The sequence below is a fragment of the Carettochelys insculpta genome, chromosome 20 (genome assembly GCF_033958435.1).
Source record: "Carettochelys insculpta isolate YL-2023 chromosome 20, ASM3395843v1, whole genome shotgun sequence".
In the NCBI taxonomy this organism is placed as follows: Eukaryota; Metazoa; Chordata; order Testudines; family Carettochelyidae; genus Carettochelys; species Carettochelys insculpta.
The window spans coordinates 2,707,217-2,730,706 of record NC_134156.1 but is presented as its reverse complement, the minus strand read 5'-3'; the positions used below and the strand labels follow the sequence as shown (position 1 = coordinate 2,730,706).

At 51.3% G+C, this 23,490-nt stretch overlaps 1 protein-coding gene across 4 annotated transcripts; it reads right to left on the bottom strand.

Moving 5' to 3' along the window:
- Nucleotides 1-422: 422 nt before the first annotated feature.
- On the bottom strand, nt 423-22,105 carry LOC142023630 (TBC1 domain family member 24-like). 4 transcript variants are annotated; one of them, XR_012648272.1, is made up of 7 exons: nt 21,954-22,105; nt 17,743-18,778; nt 16,187-16,345; nt 13,249-13,312; nt 10,736-10,831; nt 6,983-7,501; nt 423-5,643 (listed from the first exon to the last, which is right to left on the bottom strand). XR_012648272.1 is itself a non-coding variant. In XM_075014775.1 (7 exons), exons 1-7 carry the CDS (start codon nt 22,090-22,092, stop codon nt 7,356-7,358), a joined length of 1,923 nt encoding a protein of 640 aa, XP_074870876.1. In that variant the 5' UTR covers nt 22,093-22,105; the 3' UTR covers nt 7,226-7,355. The 4 variants fall into 4 exon arrangements, 3 of the variants coding, with proteins under 3 accessions (XP_074870878.1, XP_074870876.1, XP_074870877.1); XM_075014775.1 differs by lacking the exon at nt 423-5,643 and adding an exon at nt 9,112-9,394 and having other exon boundaries at nt 7,226-7,501; XM_075014777.1 differs by having other exon boundaries at nt 423-7,501.
- Between the last annotated feature and the right edge of the window lie 1,385 nt (nt 22,106-23,490).

Below are 23,490 nucleotides of genomic sequence, written 5' to 3'. Positions count from 1 at the left end.
CAGGAAATGCCAAGTTGTGGTTCTCACAGAGACAGTTACATTTCCCCTGTGTGTACCACATTTCGGATTACGCTGAGTGCTGTCAGATCCATGACTTGACTTAAATGTACGAAGTGGCTGGGCTGCAGTTGCTGTGGGATTTCTAAGCGTGTGTTTTAATTCCCAACCTGAGCGTCAATGAGCGTCAATGTTTGCCTGAATTTTCTTGTTTATTTTAGATAATAAAAATAAAAGCGTGAAAAGAAAATGAAAAAAACTATGTTTGCAATAAGCAAGTGCTGAACTCCCGATTCATCACACACACACAAATACACACGCACACACGCACACACACACACGTATATCTATGGTAACAGAGAGAAGGCCGGGCTAGTCTACACACTATCGAAACAAAAGAGCAGTTCCAGTAGCACTTTAAAGACTAACAAAATAATTTATTAGGTGATGAACTTTCATGGGACAGACCCACTTCTTCAGACCAGAGCCAGACCAGAACAGACTCAATATTTAAGGCACAGAGAACCAAAAACAGTAAGCAAGGAGGACAAATCAGAAAAATATGATCAAGGTGAGCAAATCAGAGAGTAGAGGGGCAGAGGGAGGGGAGTCAAGAATTAGGTTAAGCCAAGTATGCAAAAGGGCCCCTATAATGACCTAGAAAATTCACATCCTGGTTCAAACCTCATGTTAATGTGTCGAATTTGAATATAAAAACCGGTTCAGCAGCTTCTCTTTCCAATCTGTTGTGAAAATTCCTCTTCAGTAAGACACAAACCTTCAGGTCATTAACAGAATGGCCCACTCCATTAAAATGCTGACTGACCAGTTTGTGGATCAGGAGTGTTTTTATGTCTGTTTTGTGCCCGTTAATTCTTTGTCTAAGAGAGTTTGAAGTCTGTCCAATATACAAAGCACCTGGGCATTGTTGGCACATGATGGCATATATGATGTTAGTTGGGGAACATGAGAATGTGCCCATGATTCTGTGAATAACCTGGTTAGGTCCAGTGAAGTATCTCCAGAATAGATATGTGGACAAAGTTGGCAACTGACTTTGTTGCAAGGAAAAGTTCCAGGACTGGTGTTCCTGTGGTATAGACTGTGATTGTTGGTGAGAATCCTCATAAGGTTGGGAGGTTGTCTGTAGGAGAGAACAGTCCTGTCACCTAGGGTCTTCTGGAGTGTGGCATCCTGATTAAGGATAGGTTGTAGGTCTTTAATAATGCATTGCAGTGGTTTGAATTGGGGGCTGTGGGTAATGACCAGTGGTGTTCTGTTCTTGGCTTTTTTGGGCCTATCTTGGAGCCGCTGGTCTCTGGGTATTCATCTGGCCCTGTCGATTTGTTTTTTTATTTCCCTGGTGTGTAGTTCAGGTTTATGAATATTTGGTAGAGATCTTGTAGTTTTCGGTCTCTGTCAGTAGGATCAGAGCAAATATGATTGTACCTAAGGGCTTGACTGTAAACAATGGCTCTAGTTATGTGCACAGGATGGAAGGTAGAAGCATGTAGGTAAGTATAGTGATCAGCGGATTTCTGGTAGGGTGTGGTACCAATCAGGCCATCCTTGTTTTGTACAGTATTGTCCAGGAAATGTACCTCTCGCATGGAGTAGTTGAGGCATAAGTTGATGGTGGGGTGCAGCTTGTTAAAGTCTCTGTGGAATTCTTCTAGAGTCACTATACCATGGGTCCAAATCATAAAGATGTCATCAATGTATCGTAAGGAGAGGAGCGGTAATAGGGAATGAGAGCTGAGGAATCGTTGTTCCAGGTCAGCCATAAATATATTAGCATATTGTGGAGCTATGCGGGTGCCCATAGCAGTTCCACTAATCTGGAGGTATAAGTTGTCCCCAGATCAGAAATAATTGTGAGTGAGAACAAAGTTACAGAGGTCAGACTCCAGATTGGCTGTGGTGACATCAGGGATGGTATTCCTGATCGCTTGTAATCCGTCTTCGTGTGGAATATTGGTGTATAGAGCCTCTACATCCATGGTGGCAAGGGTGGTGTTGTCAGGAACTTTTCTGAGGTTTTGTAATTTCCTCAGGAAGTCAGTGGTATGTTGGAGATAGCTGGGAGTGTGGGTGTCATAGGGTTTGAGGAGGGAGACCACGTAACTGGATAGTCTGGTGGTAAGGGTGCCAATACCTGAAATGATAGGGCATCTGGGGTTTCCAGGTTTGTGGATTTTGGGAAGTAAATAGAACAATCCAGGTTGGAGCTCAGATGGTGTGTCTGAGTGAATAAGGTCCCAAGTAGCAGCAGGGAGTTCCTTAAGTAGTAGTTGTAATTTCTTTTGTAATTCCAAAGTGGGATCAGTGGAGAGAGGTCTGTAAAATGTGGTGTTGGAGAGTTGTCTGGCTGCCTCCTGTTCATAGTCTGATTTATGCATGATGACAACAGCACCCCCTTTGTCAGCCGGTTTGATTATAATGTCTGGGTTATTTTTGAGACTCTGGACAGCCTGGCTTTCAGCATAGTTGAGACTGTGTCTCATTTGGTATTGTTTGTGTATAATGTCAGTCGGAGCATGGTTGCAGAAGCATTGTATGTAGAAATCCAGAGTTTCACTACGACCGTCAGGAGGAGTCCACATAGAGTTCTTCTTCTTTAGGTGTTGGGGGGGGGTCGAGAGAGTCAGACTGTTTGTCAACCTTGATTACTATTTTTGGTTCTCTGTGCCTTAAATATTGAGTCTGTTCTGGTATGGCTGTAGTCTGAAGAAGTGGGTCTGCCCCCCAAAAGCTCATCACCTAATAAATTATTTTGTTAGTCTTTAAAGTACTACTGGACTGCTTTTTTACATATATCTATGGTGCTGCTCAAGTATATGTTTCAATGTTGAGGCATTGAAATGAACAGGGGAATAGGTGCATATTTCCTAGCTTCCCCATTTGTATATTACTCCTGGGGGCATTCTGAGCCAAAGACTTAAAAATCCTGTACATCTTATTTCTCAAAATAGCACTACATAGTCACACAGAGCAGCAGAGTGATGCTCCCATGGCATTTCAAAGGGGCTCCTTATTGTGGCCAGCAGCACTGCAGCCCATTTTTGTGGGGGCGGAGGCACCAGGGGGGAATTCTTCACATGCAATGTTCATAACTGCAAAATGCTGTGTCGCGCAGTGGTACAGAATGTCCCCTGGTGCAGCGACGGGACATTGCTATGAATTGATTAGGCAAAAGGTATCCCTCAAGTAAGTCCATGGGATTCTTTGGAAATCCACTGCCGTGAATTTGGCCAAGTACGTTTTAAGTCCTTTTAGATGAAAATAGGTGCCCAAGGTGTGTCCACTCTGACCTGGAAGAAACAACTCAGTCACGCTCAGTCTCCAATGACTGAAGTGTAGGCTTCTCTGTTAGTGTTTTCAATAAGGGGATTGCAGAAGAGTTGTCGTGCTGGTAGTTTTTTTGTGATGTGGTTATCTGTCCTCTGGAGAATGAACTGAGATCCACCAGCTCATTTCACGCAAGCCCCAAGAAGCAGCAAAGTTTGGGCTCTGCTGTCCTGAGCTGTGGTCAATTAACAGCATGACATCAATGAAAGATGAGCCAGTGGTTAGGGCTGTAGCATAGAACTTGGAAACGTTGCTTTCAGTTCGCTGCTGTGCGCATTCTTCCTGTGTGACCTTGGGTAAGTCCCTTAGCCTTGCTTTTCCTCATCGGTACAATGGGGATAATAGTGCTTTACCTCACAGAGTTGCAGTGTGAACCCAAATACATTAAAAGATTGTGAAGTGTTCATGTACTGTGTAATGAGAGCCATAAAAGTGCCTGAGATAGATGAAAGATTGCTTTATATTCCATTACCAAGCCCTTAAGACATCCAGCCACCATTGCTTTGCGGGGTTTTTGCCTTTGTTTTGAATTTTAAACAGCAAAAGAATAACCGTGCAAAGAAGGTAGCATAACAAACCATTTTAAAATTGACAAAGGCTGCCCGGCAGATCACAGGAGCTGAATGTAAGAATCACCCTGGCCATGTACTACGATTTACAGCTGAAATCAACAGACAGGTTGGCATGCAGCACAGAACAGCCTCACAAAGGCAGACCCGTTATGCTGTTGCATCAAAGACAGATAATGCAGCTTCAAGTCTCCAGTGTTATAGGCAGCCCTGCCTGCGGCGGAGCAAAGGGGAAAAGCACCCAGAGGGCCCAGTGATTTAAAGAGCCTGGGGGCCATTGTTCCCTCTTATCTTTTCCATCCAAGTGCAGGTTTTTTTCCATCCATGTGCACTAAGGCATGTGTGAATGTGCACCACCAGGAGAAACAAAACCTAGCTGGGGGCTCTCTGCTGATCAGCTGGGTGGCATATGAATCTCTCCTGAGTGGCCACACAACTGACAGGGAACACTGCTGGGGCCCGCAGTGCTCTGGGCAAAGACTCTTGTAATTCAAAGACACTTTCGGTATGCCCCATGCAGGTGCTAGGGTGGGGTTAGTCAGCCCCAGCATCTGCATGGAGCATATCAAAAGCAACTTTGACTCAAGAGATGCTGTGGCTTTTCCCCAGAACAGGCAAGCTGGGTCAGGGGATGTGGGGGGGCATGCCACAGCTGCCCTGTGATGCCCCCAAGCAGGCTGATGATGGGGCCGGGCCAGCCCAAAGGTCCTCTGGAGGTGGCAGGGGGCCCATTGGTTATTCCGCCCTGGAGCTCAGAATCACAGTCAGTGGGCCTGGTTTTGGATGAGACCCAGTTCCTCTTTAAAATCAAATACTCTGAATCTTGACCCAAGCAATACACAAAGAGATAGGAAAGCGACAGCTAAGTAAGATGACTTTTGACCTTGGAGGGGGTCAGGATTTCTATCAAAGCAGGAAACTCAGCACCTGGGAATGGACGGCATCCGGTGGGAACCCTGCCTAGCCCCCTTCAGCTGGCCAGATGGGCTGGTCCAGTATGGGGCCTTAGAAAGCGGAAAACACTGGGCCATCCCATCCCTAGAATGAACTGGGGCATCTACCCCAGGCCCTGTGCTTTTGGGGACCCCATGGAAATCATCCCAAGCAGGAGGGGATTACCTGGGGCCAAAGGCTGGGCACTGCAGAGACAGCAGGGTCACCTCCCCTCCCTTCTGCACTAACCACGCAGGTGGCAGGAGCGGCAGCCTGCTCCACCCTGCACCACAGCAGTGTGTCCCTCTGGTTCCCGCCACCTGCACAGAAGTGAGGCACAGTAACATCATGGACTTTCATTCATCACTTTTGCAAAGGCGGATCTTGTGAAATGGCAGGACCAGAAAGGTAGGAAAAGGTGAGCCACAATGAAATATGTGATGGCATCTCCAAAAGGACATGTGTGTCAGAGTGATATTATCTGAGCTCCATCTACGCACATCGCTTCAGCTGAAACACCAGGGACCTGGGTCCATTCTGCTCTGCCAGTTTTAGATCTGTCACGTTCAGCAGGGCTACACTAGCATAAAATTGATGAGCGTACAGGCAGTGGAGATTCGCTCCATCAGATCTATTATCTTACAAGATGCATTTGGAAGAATAGAGATAATTGCTAATTATTCACATGACTGCATAGCCGTCTAGTATGTGACTTTGCTATTATTCCCTCCTCTTGTCTCATAGCATTTCTGGGATTGCCTCCCTTGGAGGTATTGATCACATCTCCGCTGAGTAACTGGAGAAAATAAACACAACAAAATCAGTATCGGAGGGGTAGCCATGTTAGTCTGTACACACAAAAGCAATGAACAGTCCTGTGGTACCTTATAGACTAACAGATATTTTGGAGCATAAGCTTTCGTGGGCAAAGACCCTCTTCGTCAGAGGCATGTCAGTTCTTTGCCCACCAAAGCTCATGCTCCAAAATATCTGTTACTTTACAAGGTGCCACAGGACTTCAGGTTGTTGTTACAACAAAAATCAGAACATAAACAGAAAGCTGTATTTGGGCTTTGACTATATTTCCTTCTGCCAGTGAAATGGCTTACACGTAGGGTCCCAAACCCATTACGTGTATGCATTCTCTGTGTCAGCGTGTATACGATCATACGTCATCGCTGGGTCTACTGTTACCCTCCTGATGTTGAGAATGATGAGATGTTAGATTAAACTGTTAGATGTGTTAACTATTTCGATTCTTGCAACTATCATCCTAAACCTTTCCTCTGAATACACTTTTCCATGCAACAATAAACACTGCAGCGAGGGGGGTTTACAAATAAAATATGCTGGAAAATCTTTGACAGCAGTAAATGAAACAACTATGGAATTGCATTTTTTGCATGAATATATGCTGCAGTTGGCAGCCCTGGGGACTGACGCCCTTTCATTATCACAAAATAGTTGCAGTGACCAGACCACGCCTTCTTCAACTGGTTCATTCACGAGCTGCATCTCTGATCCTGAAAGTCCCACCTGTTAGAGGGCAAAATTCTGTCCCTATGAAAACCTTTTACTGAAGTGTCAAGATCTCATGGGAAATGCTGAGAGGTCTGAAGCCTGTAGGAATGGTAGGCAAAAAATATTCCCTCGAGGGGAAATCCTGATCCCCAGAATTCTCCTACCCTTTCCTACCAAAAGCCAACCGTGATCTGCTGGTTCCCTGCATTCTCTCTCCGTTCAACAAACAGGTCATCTGCCTGAATTCATGTGTAGTGTAAATACACAGCTTTCAAGTTTTACTTATTAAGGCTGGAGCAATAACTCTGTTGATAACTATCTGGCAATTGCCGTGATGCTTGTACCTGCAAGCCATGTTATATGATGATTAACATTGTCACATTCAACAGTGACCATTGAGCCCCAAAGACAATGGAGATTCCTCTCAGGGTAGAAGAACCTTCTGGGATTTGGGATGAGGATGGAAGTCTTTTAAGTTATAGGTCAAACTTCCCAGTAAGATTCATAGCCCACTGCTGGATACCATGAGATCTGTGGCATTTCCACGTCAAAGTGAAGCTAAGAACACAAGAAAACTGTGAAATCCTGCCAGCCCCTCCCTCCAACAACCTCACCTTGTTCAAATCTCAGGAAGTTTGGGAACTGGTTTGATTTGTGCGTGAAGGTCCTGTCCTGGATATTATCAATCATTATTTTTAAACACTTGTAGTAAGGCAGTGCCTGTAGTATAACTGCTGTGTAGTGCTTTGCTGTCCCTGACCATGAAATCAGAGTACACTGTAACAGGGAAAGCAGATTCGGAGGATGGCTAGGAGCAGTCAGGTTCAGAGCAGCAAAAATCTTCCTAGAGTGAACTTCCTCTGTTAGAATCAGGCGTCTGCGTGCCAGCTGATGGCACCTGGCGCATGACCAGCCATGGTTTGCTGTGCAGGGGAGAGGAATGTCTCCTTCCTTAGCCTGGTGCAGGGAGAGGCGACTTCACAGTGCTTAGGCGATCTGAAAGCCCCAGGCTTCCAGCAGCTGCACCTGGAAGTTTTCCTGGCAGAGAGGAGGGTTGTCAAAGGTCTCGCAGTGCTCTGTTCTGCCGTAGCAGAGGTCAGCGTCAATGAACAGAGCTTGGCCTCCGCCACCACCTGCAAAACAAGGTCAGAGACTAATGGGGACCTGCCATCACTGGGTTAGAGGGTGGATGGAGAGACTGGCCCTGGAGCTCTCCCAGGAACCACAGTGGTGAAAGGAGCAGGCTGTGGGGCTGCTGCACAGCACCAGCTGCTCTTTTGGTGCAGCACAACTGTCCCTGGCACACCCCTAGTGCCGCCCGCCTCCCTTTGAAGCAGCTCTGGTGGTGCAGCCCACGTCCTGCTCCTTTCACTGCAGACATTCCCAGGAGAGCCCAGCAGCTGAGCTGATACTGATTTTATCTGGGGACCTCCACGTCCATGGGCATAAGAGTGTAACCACACAGGGCTCTACTTGTGTCTCAGCTGCTACTGCTTCATTTCTCCTTGACCACCCTGCACCCTAGAGAGGGCAGAGACCGAGGCCTTCAATAGTTAGGGTGAGCAGACCCCCACTGGTAGGGGTTTTGTCTCATATAGGCAATTATTGCCCCCCTTCGAAGAACAGTCGTGATGTTTTACGTTTGCTAGCCGGTCACCTTATGACGCAGTTGCCTCTTCTGCTAAACGGGAAGTTATTGTCCCTGTCTCATAGAGCAGCTCCTGTGAAAGTTGCATCTTGGAGCAGCTGACAGTACCAGATTGCCAGAGTCACCCTGTGGCCTGCCAGCCTGGGGGCGGCGGGGGAGCAAAGGGCGTCATTGCCCCGGGCCTGGCATTTCAAAGGGGCCCAGAGCTCTGGCCGCGGCTGCTGCTACGTTGGCAGCATTAGCAGTCAGCTCTCCAGGGCCCTTTGGAAGTGCCGGCAGCACCGCTCTGGTGCTCTGTGCAGTGTGAGCGGGCGGTGGGCAGCAGTGGTGACTGCCCCAGGTCCTGTCCTTGGCCCCGCCGGGGTAGGGAGCCAGCCCCTACACCCACCTTCTCCCGCAGCCTGTGGTGGCTCTTAGCCCCACTGGTAGTCCAGCCTAAGTGACTTAACTGGCTTGGACACTAAACTCAGGCTCAGTTTCACTCCTGCATCCCAGTGCAAGGGGAATGACGGACAGATACAGTTTAATTCTTCTGAAGCGGGAGGGCAGGCTGCATGGAAGGTTACGTGTGGGGTGTGACGTGCTGCAAGGTTCTGTCTAGTCTCTCTGGGTAGCTCGGTCACCTAGAGGCTGATCTTCATTGCATAAATCCTCAGAGGGGCTGTAAGGGGACACTGCCCCTAATGGCTGTGGTATGGCACAGTCCGGAATTGTCACAAAGCCACTGATGGACTTTCTACCCTGGCTTCTTCCTGCGGCTTTAAGGTATAAAATAAAAAGAGCTAAAGGGCCCCTGGCACTGGTGTGGGGTGTGCAGACTGTACACTCACACGCAGGGTCCAGATCGCCCAGTGCAGCCACTGCTCCATCGTAACAGCCAGGAGAGCGCACTTCGTGCAAAGAAGCTGGTATCTCCTACCCACCCTGCCACATCCGCCAGCGGCCCCAGCCGGCTCTGGGGAGGAGAGCGGGCTGCACTCTCCTAAGGGATGGTTTAGATGTATCATGCCATTGTGCGCTCTCCTGCCCCCTCTGACGGCCTGGCTCAGGGTGCTTTGGGCAGGGCACGTCTGAACACGTGTGTTGTGTAATTACCGATCCTGATTCCTTCCCGAGATCCGGACATGAACATGGAGGCTGTTTTGGAAGGCAGGACGAAGTGTCTGATTGCCAGGAAAGGGGAGAGGCGAGCTTTATCCCTCTCCAACACGGGCACGGAGAGATGGTTTGAACTGGACACATGGCCATCAGGCGGAGCTCTGATACGCGCAGGAGGGGAGGGAGAAGGTGAACGCTGGCGTGGAGAGCGTGGTGCTGCTTTGGTCAGCTCCGGTTTCTTGATGAACACCCACTCATATCTCTCCATTTCAGGACGCACCTTTAAAATAAAGGCAACTCAGGTTGCAGAGCCTTACAAATCCCTCTGCTGCGGATGGTGTTCTGTGGGGGGGTTTGGTCGGCTGGTCAGGTGGAGATTAGTGGCAGGTCCACCAGTAGTGACTGGTCATTAGGGTTCACTGGTGCTAACTCCACCGGTAATGTCATTGCACATCTGCTCTTCCTTCCCGCTCTCTGCTTGGGAGAGCCACTGGAAAGACAGCCCCGCCACCTGGCTCTGCCTAGCTCCAGGGTCCTTCTGCCCCTTAGCTGCCAGTGGCCCCTTTCAGTCGCAGCTGCACAGGTGTTGGACCCGCTGGGTGCTCTGGAAGGAGCTGCAGCTGGGTAGCAGGGCTGTCCTTAAGCAGAGCTCCTGGAGGGAGCGTGCAGGAAGGAGCAGAGGATGCCTGTCAGACCAAACAGAAAGCCCATCTGAGCTTCAGGAGCCTCTGCTTCCGTGGAGCCCCACAGGGTTGTCGGCACAGCCCCTATGAAGAAGCTAGGTCATCCTCAGCGCCCTTCGCAGGGAGCTGGACTCTGGGAAGACAGCCAGGCCTGCAGGCCGGCTTTTCCTCCTCCACAAGTCCTTTTTGCTTAGCATGTTTCATTCCTGCTGTTAAGATTAAAGCGACCTGTGCTTTAAGACGGCGAGCCTAGCGTAGGCAGGCTGTCTGGGGACTGCACGCTCCACTGAACACAGCCCCCCGAGGGAAGGACGGTAGGTGCTGAGCCCAGGCAGACCTGCTGGGGATCCTCAGATAGCCCAGGGCTGGTTTGGGACTGGCCGAATTCTGCCCCCGGAGAGGTAAAGGCACGAGGACCAACATCTGTGGGGTAGCAGAGAGACATGAGAGGTCTGATTTGCTGCTCACCCTTCAACCATGGCTCTACTGAAGTTCTCATAAGAAAATAAGAAGGGCCAGAGTGGGTCAGACCAAAGGTCCTTCTAGCCCAGTGTCCTGTCTTCCACCAGTGGCCCATGCCTGGTGCCCCGGGGGAGTGAACAGAATGGATAATCATCAAGCGACCTCCTGGTCTGTTGGGAGCCTGCCACAGCTACAACAGGCTACGCTGCACCTTGCACTGCAGGACTTACTGTGCAGAGAAGCCTGGACTAGAAGGATACTGGACTGAAGATACAGAGGTAGAGGGATCTGACCTGACATAGCAATTTCTCTGTTCCACGGCATTCTCTTCTATCAGGACTGAGAGGCACTGGAGAATTGTCTCTAGTACTTGCCTGCTCTGCTATCTGAATTATACAAGGAGTGACAAACCCCCCATGCGACCTATTCAATACACAAGCCATAAAGAAGATGCATCAGGAGCCAGTCAGACTCACGCTGAAAACAAAGCATTCCCCTGTTCCAAAGAAGCTGGTCGAACCGCCACTCTTTTTCCTTTCCTTCCAGTCCGAAGAGAGGAATGCACCGCACACCTTGCAGGAGAGAGTCAGAACAGTCTGGAGTTAATGACTGTACAGCCAGGAATGCATTACAGAGAGCAAATGGCAGGCTGGCGAGCAGGGCTGGCCAATGCTGATTTCATCACACACTCCTTTGAGCCCTTCTGCAAGGGCCCCGCATGGGAATTTCAAGAGCAACTTATCAGAGCTGAGGTACCCTGTGAGGCTCTCAGGGCGGAATTGTTCCCCCAAAGCACAGTTCTAACCAGAAACAAAACCGAGTAGCAATGGGCCCTTGTCACACAGCTGATCTGCCCCATTTGTGGCTCGAGGGCCACTACTTTAGTTTTAGACACTTACATAAATATTTACCCTTCTTAGCCCTGCAGGACCAGCCCAGCTGCGGGAGAGAGGGCTGGGACCTCTTCCTCCTTGTACATCTTCAGCAGAGTGGATCACAAAGTTCCAGGCGGTTTGATTGGTGCGAGCCCATGGAAGGCAACGGGACAACCCAGTTACTTCAAAATATCTATCCTGAGATCCCAGTCAGCGTGAACACAAAAATGGCCAAAGTGGGTCAGACCAATGGTCCGTCTAGCCCAATGTCCTGTCTTCCACCAGTGGCCAATGCCTGGTGCCCCGGGGGAGTGAACAGAACAGGCAATCTCCAAGTGATTCATCCCCTGGTGCCCATTCCCAGCTTCTATCAAAGAGGCTTGGGACACCATCCTTGTCCGTCCCTGACTAATAGCCATTGATGGACTGGTCATCTAGCTCATCTAGTTCTTTTTTTGAACCCCATTACAGATTTGGCCTTTGCAGTGTTCTCTGGCTGCACTGTGTGAAGCAATACTTCCCTTTGCTTGTTTCACACCTGCTTCCTGTGTGTTTCATTTGGTGACTCCTAGTTCTTGTGTGAAGAGAAGGCATAAAAAACACTTCCCTGTTTACTTCTCCATACCAGTCATTATTTTATAAACCTCTGTCATATACTCCCCTTAGGTGTCTCTTTTCCAAACTCGAAAGTCACCGTCTTATTCATCTCGCCTCATACGGGGGCTCTCCCAAATCTCTGATCATTTGTGTTGCCCTTTTCTGAACCTTTTCCAATTCCATTATATTTTTTTTGAGATGAGATGACCAAACCTTCATGCGCTATTCAGGATATGGGCGTGCCATGGATTTATATAAAGGCAATATAATATTTTCTGTCTTCTTATCTATCCCTTGGCGTATGATTCCCAACGTTCTGTTAGCTTTTTTGACTGCTGTTGCCTGCTGAGTGAATGTTTTCAGAGGCCTATCCACAATGACTCCAAGATCTCTTTCTTGTCAGCAGATGAACATGTTTTTGAACACCTAGTATGGATAGGATTCGACATCTTCAAGGACACCTTTAAAGCATGTTTACTGATCAGTGTCAACTTTCAGGCCACATCAAGCCTCGAGCTGGTACCCCTGAGCTGACCATGACCAGCTGTCACATTTTACAGGTGTTAAACCTTGTGCTAAATCAGATGCTAAATGACATGTAGAATGTGATAGCGAATATGTTTTCCTAATCTAGACAAGGCCCTGGGCTAGGAAGCAGAGTGTTTGTCCCCTTGCCAAGCTCCACTGTCAGGATGTGGGAAAGCTGCACCAGAAACAAATAAATATTTGACTTTTATAGCACGTGTCGACTACCATTTGACTGAGGTTCAGAGGCAGAGCATGGGTGATGAGCTGTTCTTGGAGTCCTTGGAAGGACGCCTACTTTCTGAGGTTATTTTACCTATTTGAAATATGAACCCTCTGGTTTGCCCCCCTTCCTGTGCGGCTGTGACGGAAATCCCAGGGGACACACCTGAGGCATGTACTGCAGGCCTTGCTCAGGCACAACAGCTGTTACTTCTACTTTGTCTGCATATGGACCTCAGGGTTTGGCCCATATTTGGGGGAAGTGATTTTCACCTTTGCTATTTTACCCATCTGTTCACCCCCTCCAATTGGTGGCACCTGGAGACCCCAACCAGTACCAGGGAAGACCTGCTAGGTTGGGGAATTCCCCTAATGCCAGATCAGTGGTCGGCACAGAAGTGGTGCAAAGATGCTACAGCACAGGGATGAACTGGGCCCTGATGGAAGAAGAGTGATATCCTTGGGGTCTCTTGAGATCCCCGTTGCTTCTGGATGCCCTGATAGCTGCTGTGCCGAGAGGGCTGTTGGTTTTGATTTAGTTTGCACTGAGAAAAAGAGCACTGCCTTTTTGTTTGCTGGTGCGGAGCTGTCTGCTCTAAGCCAGCCCTTCGTCACCACAAGGTTACATTGTCGGGCTTACAACTGCCTTTTAAGCCCAGGTGGAAGCTAAAGCTGATGCAGCATATGGCTGCCCCATACACATTCCCCTCTGGCCCAGGCAGAGGTTGGGACACGCTCACGGCGCTCTCCGGTGTTGGGGAGATACTCACTTCCCCCAGCGTTGTTTTTAGGAGCAGCACTGTTGGTTCGTAGCCTTCGCAGCACGAGTAAAACCTGCAGGTGAGAACCAAGAACGTGGATCAATTTGAGTTTGAAACTGACGAGCCAGAGACCTGGTTTGGCAGCATGCCCTGGGTGACTGGGAAGAGCACCTGGCCGGCTGGCACGCTCCTCATCACCTGCGTAGGGCAGGCTGACTTTTGCAACGCAGGCTATAGATCCAGCATCTGATGAAGTGAGTCTGTGCTCACAAAAGCTCATGCTCAAAACTTTCCTGTTAGTCTATAAGGTGCCACAGGACCCTTCATTGCTGAGGCTATAGATGTATCTTTAAGACCCCCTCCCGCCAGGTATGTGGCCTAATATTCCCTCCACAGTGCTTCTTTGCCCGGCTTGCAACATGTTTGTGCAGCCCCTGATCTCACCAAAGCCACCGCTGGGTTCAGATTGGGTGCAGAAAACAAATGGCAGTCAGGGCCCAACCTGCAGCTGTCTTACCCAGCAACACCAGACTAGTCACCGGTCCACACCAATAGCCCTGCCCCAGGCCTGCCGGCCCTCCAGGATGCAGCAGCCGGTGGTCAGTTCCTGGCTCCCAGCCCTGCATTGCTCGCAGAGCACGGCTGCATTTGAGCTGAAGACGTGCTGGGTAGGTACTTGGGTACTGCTGTGGACACTCTGCGGTGTGAACTCTTGGGCAGCAGCTGGGGCTTGTGTTGACAGAAGCATCATCTGAGGCCCGCTCTGCCACCCAAACGCCCCAGATGAGATGGGCTGTCCTCTCAAAGCCCCCTGCCACTGGAGTGGGACAGGGTTTCTTCATCCCCACAGCAGCTTGTAACCCTTCCCGGGGCCGCGTGGGGTTTGCACATGTTCCCATTGGCTGGCGATTCCCAGGAGCACCTCTGTGGGTAGTATGTGCCGTTGGTAACTGGCTGATGTGCCAGACGAGCCAGGCAGCGGTTGGGGCAACGTCCACGAAGAGGTTCAGGGACAGGCTGAATGACACTTCGCAGGCCTCAGATAAGCCAGTCTCATCCCTATTGTGCATTTTGTCCCTTCCCTATTATTCCTTATTTTCATCTCTGCTTTACCATTTTTCTTTCCCAACCTTCTCTTGGCTAGCTGCCTGGGAGGTCCTGAGGTCCTGCAGAAGTCACAGAGGTTGCAAGAAGTCAGAGAATATGTGACATCCACAACCTCCACGACAAACACAGAGCCCTATCCAGGATCCATTTGAGCCTTTTAAAGCCATTGCAAAGCACTGTGGATCAGGGCTTCCTGGATATAGTGAAAGAAATACCCAGGGGTTCTCTTCTGTTCTCCAGATGAAAATCCATGAACTTCCCTGTGGCTCCAAGTTCAAAGGGAAGAACGAGGACCCAGTTGTGATGGGAGCTGTCCATGAGAAAGAGCACCAACATGCAGCTAGTTGCCAGGCCAGCGGCTGCTCAGAAGAGGTGTGCCACTAGAGAAAGCACGACAAGGGGCAGACGCAGTCACACTTGTGTCCCTGGGGCTCAGGTAGGGAGAGGGGAGACACAAGGGACCAGATCCTTGAATGCATGTTGACACGTAATGCTCCTTGATTTCAATAGGAGTTAGGCACTTGAGTACATCTGAGGATTTCCACCAGAGAGCTCCCAGATATAGACCAACACTGCTGCTGTAGCTATGACACTGGTGTCCCCAGGGTGAGCAAATGAGAGAGCTACAGCGGGAGAATTGAGATCATTAGCAAAGCAGGTGGCCTATCTCAACATCAATGGGAGTCCCGGCATCAGCAGAGTTAGGGCAGCATCGAATGCTTCTGAAAACCCCACCTATGGTGTCCAGTGCAACGTGGGACATTGGGGTGCCAACCTAGTATGGTGCGACCTCACACAATCAGGGTACTTACACTGGTTTAGCTAAGTCAATGTCAGTTCCCTGGGGCAACGCTTGTGTCTAGACAAGCCCTGCAATGGGCAGAAGGGGAACGATAGGGTGGCAGGGGAATGCCCGGGTCGCCCGGTCTAAGGTCGTCCTAAAGGCGATGAGGGTTTTTGAAGGAGGGGGCAGTAACTGAAGCTGTTCAGAGGACGAGGGATTGGGAGGTGTGGAGGGATGGAAAGTTACGAAAAAGAAAGGGACAACATGGGTTAGATTAAGTCAGCTTTGTCTGCAGGCACACAGTGAGGGCAGGACCAGTCCTGGTGCCTACCTAGCACTCGTAGTGCCACTACTGCTCCTAGCGGGCCCCTTTGGCTGTCTCAGACTGGGCTCGGCTGCCCTGGAGAAGGTGCCTCTGAGAACTGGGAACAGGCGGGAGCTCCCTTTCGTCATGGAGCACTGCGGGGACCGGAACTGTGATGCGTGCTCCTGCTGGCAGCCCAGCGCCAGCTGCTGCCTTCCCAGCCCACTGAGACGCCCTCCTCTGCAGCAGTGGAAAGCTGCCTCCACGCCCTGCTCTGTCCCCCACCCTGCCCAGGTCATCCCCAGCCCAGGTGGAGGAGGAGGGCGTAATGGGGCAGGGTGGGGGCAGAGTGGGGTATGGGCCAGGCCTGTGCCCTGGGGAGTTCAGTCTTCCTGACCCCCGCAGTCCTTAGCCTCTGCCCAGCAAGGACGGTAGCGATGGTGGCTTTGTGCTGTGGACGCGTGTTCCCAGCACATGGGGCTGGGCCCCACCCCATGCATTGCACATCAGGCAAACCAGCCTGGGTTTAAGGTTTCGAAAGAGGCGACTCTACAGATAGCTTTGTCAAGCTGTGCCACGTGCTGCAGGGCCGTTCTGCCAGCAGACCATTGCTTCCTTGGCTGCCTAAACGTCTTGGGCCAGATCCCCCGCTAGGGAGATCAGTGTAGCGCCTTTGACGCTGACAGGACTCTGTGTATTGACTTCACCTGAGGATCTCGTCCCTTAGCTCTCGGTTTCAGTTGTCACTGTACCTCTGCAGGCTGTATCCGTTCTCGGAGGTGGAGAATAACAGCACAGGTGAGAATAAGGAGAATCTCTTGGGAATCCAGGACCACACGATGCGCATCTCCTGAGCCGTCACGATGGTGGAGCTGAATTTCAGCATGTCTACCGCAAGGTAGAACAACTGCCTGTGGGAGGGAGGGCAGATTTCAGAGGAGCTGCGCTACCCTCCCTTTCCATCATTCAAGGCCATCATGCAGCTAAACGAAGGCAGCGACGCCCACTGATTGGAATAGGATGTGGATCCCCCAGGACTGGAAACACCCTGTTGCTAAAACATTAATAATGGAAGAGCTCCTGGGAGCCCCCGTCTTGGGCCTTGTTGTGCTGGGGGCTGCACAAGGGCTGGGGCCATCTCTCCAGCTGTGTTTGTCCAGCACCTAGCACGATAAAGTGCTGGTGATTAACAGTCATTGACCAAAACGCTCGTCAATGTAGCAGCCGTTGATTGTGAGCGGGGTGGAGGTTAACCGCATTGATAGAGCTCTGCGGGGCCCAACCCAGGCGGAAGGGATGGCAGGCTGGGTATGAGACGAGTGAACCGGACCACCAGAGTCAGCAGCTGGAAGGGCAGAGAGCTGCAGGGTGGACTGAGCAGCGTGGGCAGAGGTGTGAGTGTTTGCCATGGCAGGGGCCTGGGCATGAGAACCCTTCGTCCTGCTCTGGCACTAGCGCAGAGCTCTCTGTTTAACTAGGAGGCCCTTTCACAGGACACAGGGGACGCCTCCCGGAGGGAGGGTAGTGTGGGGAGGGGGACAGCAGGAGTGCGAACCCCTCGCCCAGACTGCAAGCCTCGGAGATGTGCCTGGAGCTGCTCCCCAAACATAGAAGCTGTGCTTATGCTCCCAGGGCACTGCTTAAACGCCATGACACGTAGCAACACTGGCAGCCGCCTGAGGGGCTTGGCGGTTAGGAGGGCACCGCCCATGGATTTCGTGGGGCTCGGTTACTGAGTGCGTTTTGGAGTCATTGCACTTCTCCCCACACTCAATCTCTCCAGAGCTGGGAAACGCCATAGGGTGTGTGACTTGCTTCACAACTGCCTGCTCCTGTCTGCTCCTTCCATGCCAGCCACGCACCCTGGGCTCCCTTGGGCTGGTCTTCGCTGTGCAGCTGGCACTTCTCTCTGCCTGCTGGCTCCAGCCATCCCTCGTGGTGGGCTTGGCACGTCCCCAGGCACCAGCCTGGTGGCTGAAAATGTGTTTCCTGCTCCTCAGGTACTCCAGTTAACAGGGCAGCCGATGGGGGTGGGTCCCAGTCTAGCAATTTCTGCCTCACCTAATTCCTTTCCCTTCCTCAAAGAAGCAGCAAACTGGCAAACACTCGTCCCTCATGCAGTTAGTTGCTCTCTGGAGTAGCTGCACCAATTGCATTGGAGAGAGGAATTCATTTGCCCCACTTGAATAACTTCTATCCATTCTCATTCTCTCTCAAGCATTTTAACCCTCCCCCCCGTGTCTACCTGCAGTTAGCAGTAGCCGTGGGGGCCGTCACGTGGCCAGGCTAGGGAATGAATCAGTCTTACCTGCGCTGCACCACTGTTATGCCTTTCTCCGCCAGTGCTTTCCTGTTGGCCATCTGAAGCAGCCAGATTTCCTTGCGGGAGAACAGCCGAATACCAAAGGCTCTCTCCAGGAGCTTGTCAGCTGTCACGTGCTTCCGAATGCTCTGCATGAAAGCTTTCAGCTCTCCCTCGATGTCGGTCATGTTCAGTTCTCCAGAGGTCACTGAGAGCCCGTATTGCCTCAGCAAGGCCAGAGCGACCCGGTAGAGGACTTTCTGTCCCTCCAGCAGGTACACATCAAGCACGCGGATAGCATACTCAAAGGGAAGGTCACCAAAGATCCACCCCAACCATTCGGAGTAGACCTCAAAGACATTGTCAGAGGTGCTGGCTATTAATCTGTGGGCTGCTGGGCAGTGCTTGTTGGCCAGATCTCCGAAAGTCATACAGGAGGCCTGGTGGGCCAGGAAGGACTGGTCTATGTAGCTGGTATGGGAGTCATTACAAGCAACAAGGCGAGAGATGTTCTCAAAGCACTGAGCCTCATCTTCACTGTAATGCAGCAGCAGAGCCACGACAGCAGGGAGGATCGGCCCATAGGTGATGTCAGGGAAGAGGTTGCCAAGGCAGATGAGTACTTTCTTCACGGCGGTTACACCTTCCACAGTCAGGCAGTACGTGGGCATCATGCTCTCACCAAGGAACTCAGGCAAGGGGTGGGAGCTCACGCTCTGCTTCCCAAACAGCCGGCTCGCTACGTCCCTGTAGACCAGAGCATCCGGGGTGACAAGCCGGCATGGGACATGCTGGATGATGTGATGGTAAGCCTGAGCTCTTAGCACATGGTTGGTAGCCCAATGGCCTGTCCTCGCCAGCTTCTTCAGCTCTTTGAAGTTTTGGGGGAGGCTCTGACTGGAGGCGCTTGGCTGCTGGTTGAGCTCAGGCATCTTATCCCAATCCACAAACTGTCCACAGCCCACGCCAGAGCAGGCATTGATGTCCCATGTCTCAGCTTCAGAGATGATCAGCACTGGGACTTGAGGAGGATCAGCCAGCTCTGCAGGACAAAGACAAGGCAGTGAGGGAACAGCGGGTATTGTGCCAAGCTCTGGTGTTTGCGCAGAGCTCTTCCATAGCACAGACGCTTCATTCAACATGATTCACCACCATCTGCCAGAGCGCTTACTTCTCTCTGCGAGCAGTGGAAGCTGATTGTATCTCAATAGCAGGAACATTTCCCTGCCCCAAACAGGAGGTTCTTGCATTAGCTTTGGAGAGCTAGAGAATTTATCGTCATCCTCACCTTTTCACCGGTGCCGTTTTACTGACTCTCCTGAGCTCACACAACTGATCAATATCCCACGGGAACAAGGAAGCATGCAAGAAAAGGTCGCGACACTAGACAAAAGTGCCGCAATGACAGGACTGAGCATTTCCAAGGGACAGACCAAGACAAAGAGGATCAACCAGTCCAACAACAACCCTGTCGCATTGGGAGGGGATGACCTGGAAGTTGTGGATCATTTCACCTGCCTGGGGAGTATCATGGGCAGAGACAGAGTGTAGTGGGGTGCAGTAGCCTCCCCTGACTCAGCGATGCAGGAAGCCTCCCAGAGAGCTGGGTGGCTGGGCCCAGAGCACCTGTGCCCGGCCCCCCCAGTGAGTGGCACCTGTGGCTGGATGTGCCAGAGGCAGGGGCTGTAGCTCATTAAAAGCGCAGCCTCTGAAAAATAATGGCTCCTTCCTGAACACACCTGCCACAGAGAGAAACTGTACCTGGTGCTTTCACTGCACGACCATACCTGCGGAGACGTGACACCTTTTTAGCTGCATGCCTGGTGTGTTCTGCCTAGAGGTACCTGGCATCTTTAGCAGCCCAGCAGGGACAGTAAAGACCATAATTTAAAATAAATGTTAATATTTTAAGTCTCAAACTCTGACTTTGAGGCAGTAACAATTTGTGCCCCTCAGGTATAAATCAATCGTGCTGCAGCTGTAGGATGGATTGGCTGGGCCATAGAGCAGGACAAGATGCTACAGGTACAGACCTGGGGGATATACCTCCTGTCTGTTGCAGATTCTATACCCCTCAGAGACACTAACAGCTGCCTCTCCTCTCCCCACTCTCAGTATTTTTATCTGGCTGGGAATACAAAGATTTGTGCCTGGACAGGCAGAGATGCAATTCCGGATGCTCTGAGTTTCTCCAGCAGACTGGGCCAGTCCGTCCCTTGCATATGGTACTGGAGATGGATTAAATGAAGGCTGTGTGGCTTCTGGATCCAAATCGCAGTGGGGTAGGCAATGGCAGGCTGTACAGATTGCTCGAGCCAGGCAGGTGACCCCTTCAGAGTTAGGGGGCTGGGAGCTGTTGCTCCTAGTAATGTTTGAGTAAGTGCAGAGGAAATGTTAGACCTCGTTCTTGTGCAACATCTGTCTCTCACCCCACGCGCCTTCCCACCTTCTTAGGCACAGAAGACCCTGAACACAGCAGGACTCGCTCAGTTCTGCAGCCCAGCGGAGAAGGGCAGGATCCTTGGAGCCCGAGCTAGCTTTGCAGGGCAGAGGGGGATGGCTGGCAGACAGGACTCTATCTATCCACCCTCCTCTGTTCCACCCAGTGCAGTGCAGTGCAGTGCAGTGCAGTGCAGTGCGGGAAAGGCAGTGGCCATCCTGAGATTGCTCTGGCAGCTGCTGAAGTTGCTCACTGTTGGCTATTTGTAGCTGAAATTTCCCGATGTTGTAATTGTCGGGGTCCTGACCCACAAAGAAGATGGATGGGGGCATTACAAGGTCATTGTGGGGGATTTTGCTGGACTGCTATGCTTACCTGCGTGCTGCTGCTGCTGCTCGTGGGAGCACTGCCTTCAGAACTAGCCCAGCTGGCGAGTGGGAAGGTTAAGTCAGGCACCCAGCTGTGAAGGCAGTGCCCTGCCAGCAGCAGCACAGATAAGGATGGCCTGGTATGGTCTTGCCACCCTTACTTCCGCGTTGCTGCCAGCAGAGCTGGGCCTGCAGTCAGCATCTGCCACTGTGCACCCACCAGCTCTGAAGGCAGCACAGAAGTAAAGCTGGCCAGGCTGCACCCCAACCCCCAAAATAACCTTATGTCCTTCCGGCAGCTCCCTTTTGGGTCAGGGCACCCAGTTTTGAGAAACGCCGTCTCCCCGGTGCAAACTGCATAGTACAGGGTAAAAGCACACAAAAGATCAGATTTCACAGTCCCGGACATGTGTTCATGGCTGTGACTTTGGTGGATATAATCTACCTAAGCTCAGAGTCCTTACAACAGAGAGTATAACTGAAAGCAGGCAGCAATTTTAGGAGCAGCTCACAAGGTTTATTTTGTTCCAATATGTCCACATCCAAGAACAAACTAGTGCTTGGAAGCTTGAGAATGCCTGGTGGGTTGGATAACCCTTCCTGAGCCGTTTTGTTTTGTTGGAGTACAGACTAACGTGGCTACCTCTCTGTTGCTACTGAATATTTGTAGTCCCTCCACATCTACCCAGACGTCTTTGGTTGGTAGATGTGTCTGGGAATTTCATGAGATCAGAGCTGTCGGGATAACCAGTACTTCCCAATTCTGAGCTGGCCAGGACTGCTGAGGAATGTTTCAGCTCTTGTCACCGGCCAGACATCCTGACATGCAAAGACAAGAGGAAATGGAAATTTTGGGGTACAGATTGGGCTGCTTTAGTGCTCCTGTTGCAGCCTGGCCTTCCTGGCAATATGCCCCCCCCTCCCCCCCAGACTTGTGCAAGGGAGAGGTCGGTCTACTCCACCCTTGATACCCTTGGGGGCCGTGACAGCAGACTGTGATAGGCCGGAGGGTTGATTTTGATTAGCTGGAGGCCCAGCAACTCCTTTCACACACGGCACCGAGTCACCGTCAGAGGTTAGCTGGATTTCTGTCTCCGTGAGTATGAATCCAAGCCAGGGACCAAGAGGTGCAGCGCCCGGTCTGCCCTTGGCAGGCCCCACTGCTTGATTTTAGCCAGTTAATGGTGAAGCTCTTTCCTCCGAGAGCCAGCGTGCCTGTGGTTAGCCACCGTTGCAGCACAAACACGACAGAGCGCTAGCAGGGGGTTAGCTGGGCCCAGCAGACCACAAATGATGCAGCACTCACATGGTTAAAAGAGATTAATTGCATTCTTGTTGTACCCGTTCGCTACCAGCTGCAGTGTCTGTCTGTCTGTCAGGATGTGGCACCCTCCCAGGAGTGGCCTTACCTCGAGTAGTTTCCATATCACCTCCACCTGAGCTCAGCAGGGCCGAGGAGGACCTGCTCCTCTTTCCCAGCTGGTCCAAAAGGAAATCTTCTGCAGCACCCCGTGGGGAGTGAGGGAGGCCCAGCCCAAACTGTAACATCGCTCTGGGCCTGCGTGTGAAATTACACTCACCTAGCGAGCAGCGTCTGCAGGGCTTGGCTCCCACGCCGCCTTTATTGCACCTCAGTCCTGGGAGGGTTAGCGTCCCTGCCCCCGCAAGTAGGAGATATCTGTTTGGTATAAACAATACATGGGGTGGAGTTGTTAAAAAGCCCCCACCTAGCCTGGGCCTCGAGTCTAAGGACAGGTTGGGATGTAAATAAGCAACGGGAAGTGATAGAAATCAAAACAGCAACAGATCATTAAGCCCAATCATTTTTTCCGCAGGGTAACCTTTATTTTTTGTAGTTCAGTTTATTCCTTACTTCAGCGTCACAGGAAAATTCGGTCTGGGTGCCAAAAAGCGAGAAGGTGGCGGGGGTGGGGATTTCTCGTTGGGTGTCCTCTAGTGACTATCTGTCCTTGAACTGATGAAACACAAACATGCACACACAACACAGATTTCCAGCTGCCTCCTGCTGGATTGTTTGGTTCAGAAATAGACTCGTGTGTACAGCGAATGTCAAGTGGCTTCAGGAAGCAAAGAGGGAAAACAGAATGACTGTAATTTACAGTTGTGCAACTGCACCAAGCTGGCTGAGCGGCGCTCGAGCAACACAGCGCGCGCTGAGATGCCGTGCTGGCTGGACTAAGGGGAAGGCAATGCTTTGGCAGGAAGCACACTGAGCCACTCAGGCCTTGCCTGGATGAGGACAATAGGTGTTGTTTAAAATCAGGTCAGCTAACCCGATTTGAAGCGCCCCGTGGGACAGAGTGGAAATGCAGTTAAACACCTTTAAACCAGATTACCTGGGAGGGCTGGGAGGGCTGGGGTGTGTCCTGGATTCAGTTTTGCCCTAGCTGGGGCAAGCCTCAGAGAAGACACCACAGCATTGCCCTGGGGGTCTAGGTGTTCTGTTACCCTGCACCCAGTACAGTTGTTTACACCCGTGTAAGATGCTACCATTCTCTTTGCCCCCATGGGGAGCCCCCACTGGCAGGAATGAGCAAATCCTCTGTTACAGGGCAAGGCAGTGACTGGGCCTTTATCTTCCTGTCAGGAGACTACTCTCACCAGGGCACCCCACTGTCAGTCAGAGGGGTCCAGCCGTTTGTGGTGTCGGGTTCTGTTCCTGGACCTTGGCCGGGCCTTTGGGCTAAGAAGGAGTCTAATGCTAGGGTGATGTAGGATACATCCTCTGCACACCAGCACGCACACTGCCCCCCAGGAGGATAGGTCTGATGACCTAGTAGGTCTTTTCCATCTCAGTTCTACACAGTATAATCATTATACCCAATTCTATCCCCTGGAGCCAGGAGGGAATTATTCCTTCCCTGCGGTTCTCTGGAAGCAACACAACAATGTCTTAGGACACAGTTCTGCTGCCCTGACTCATGC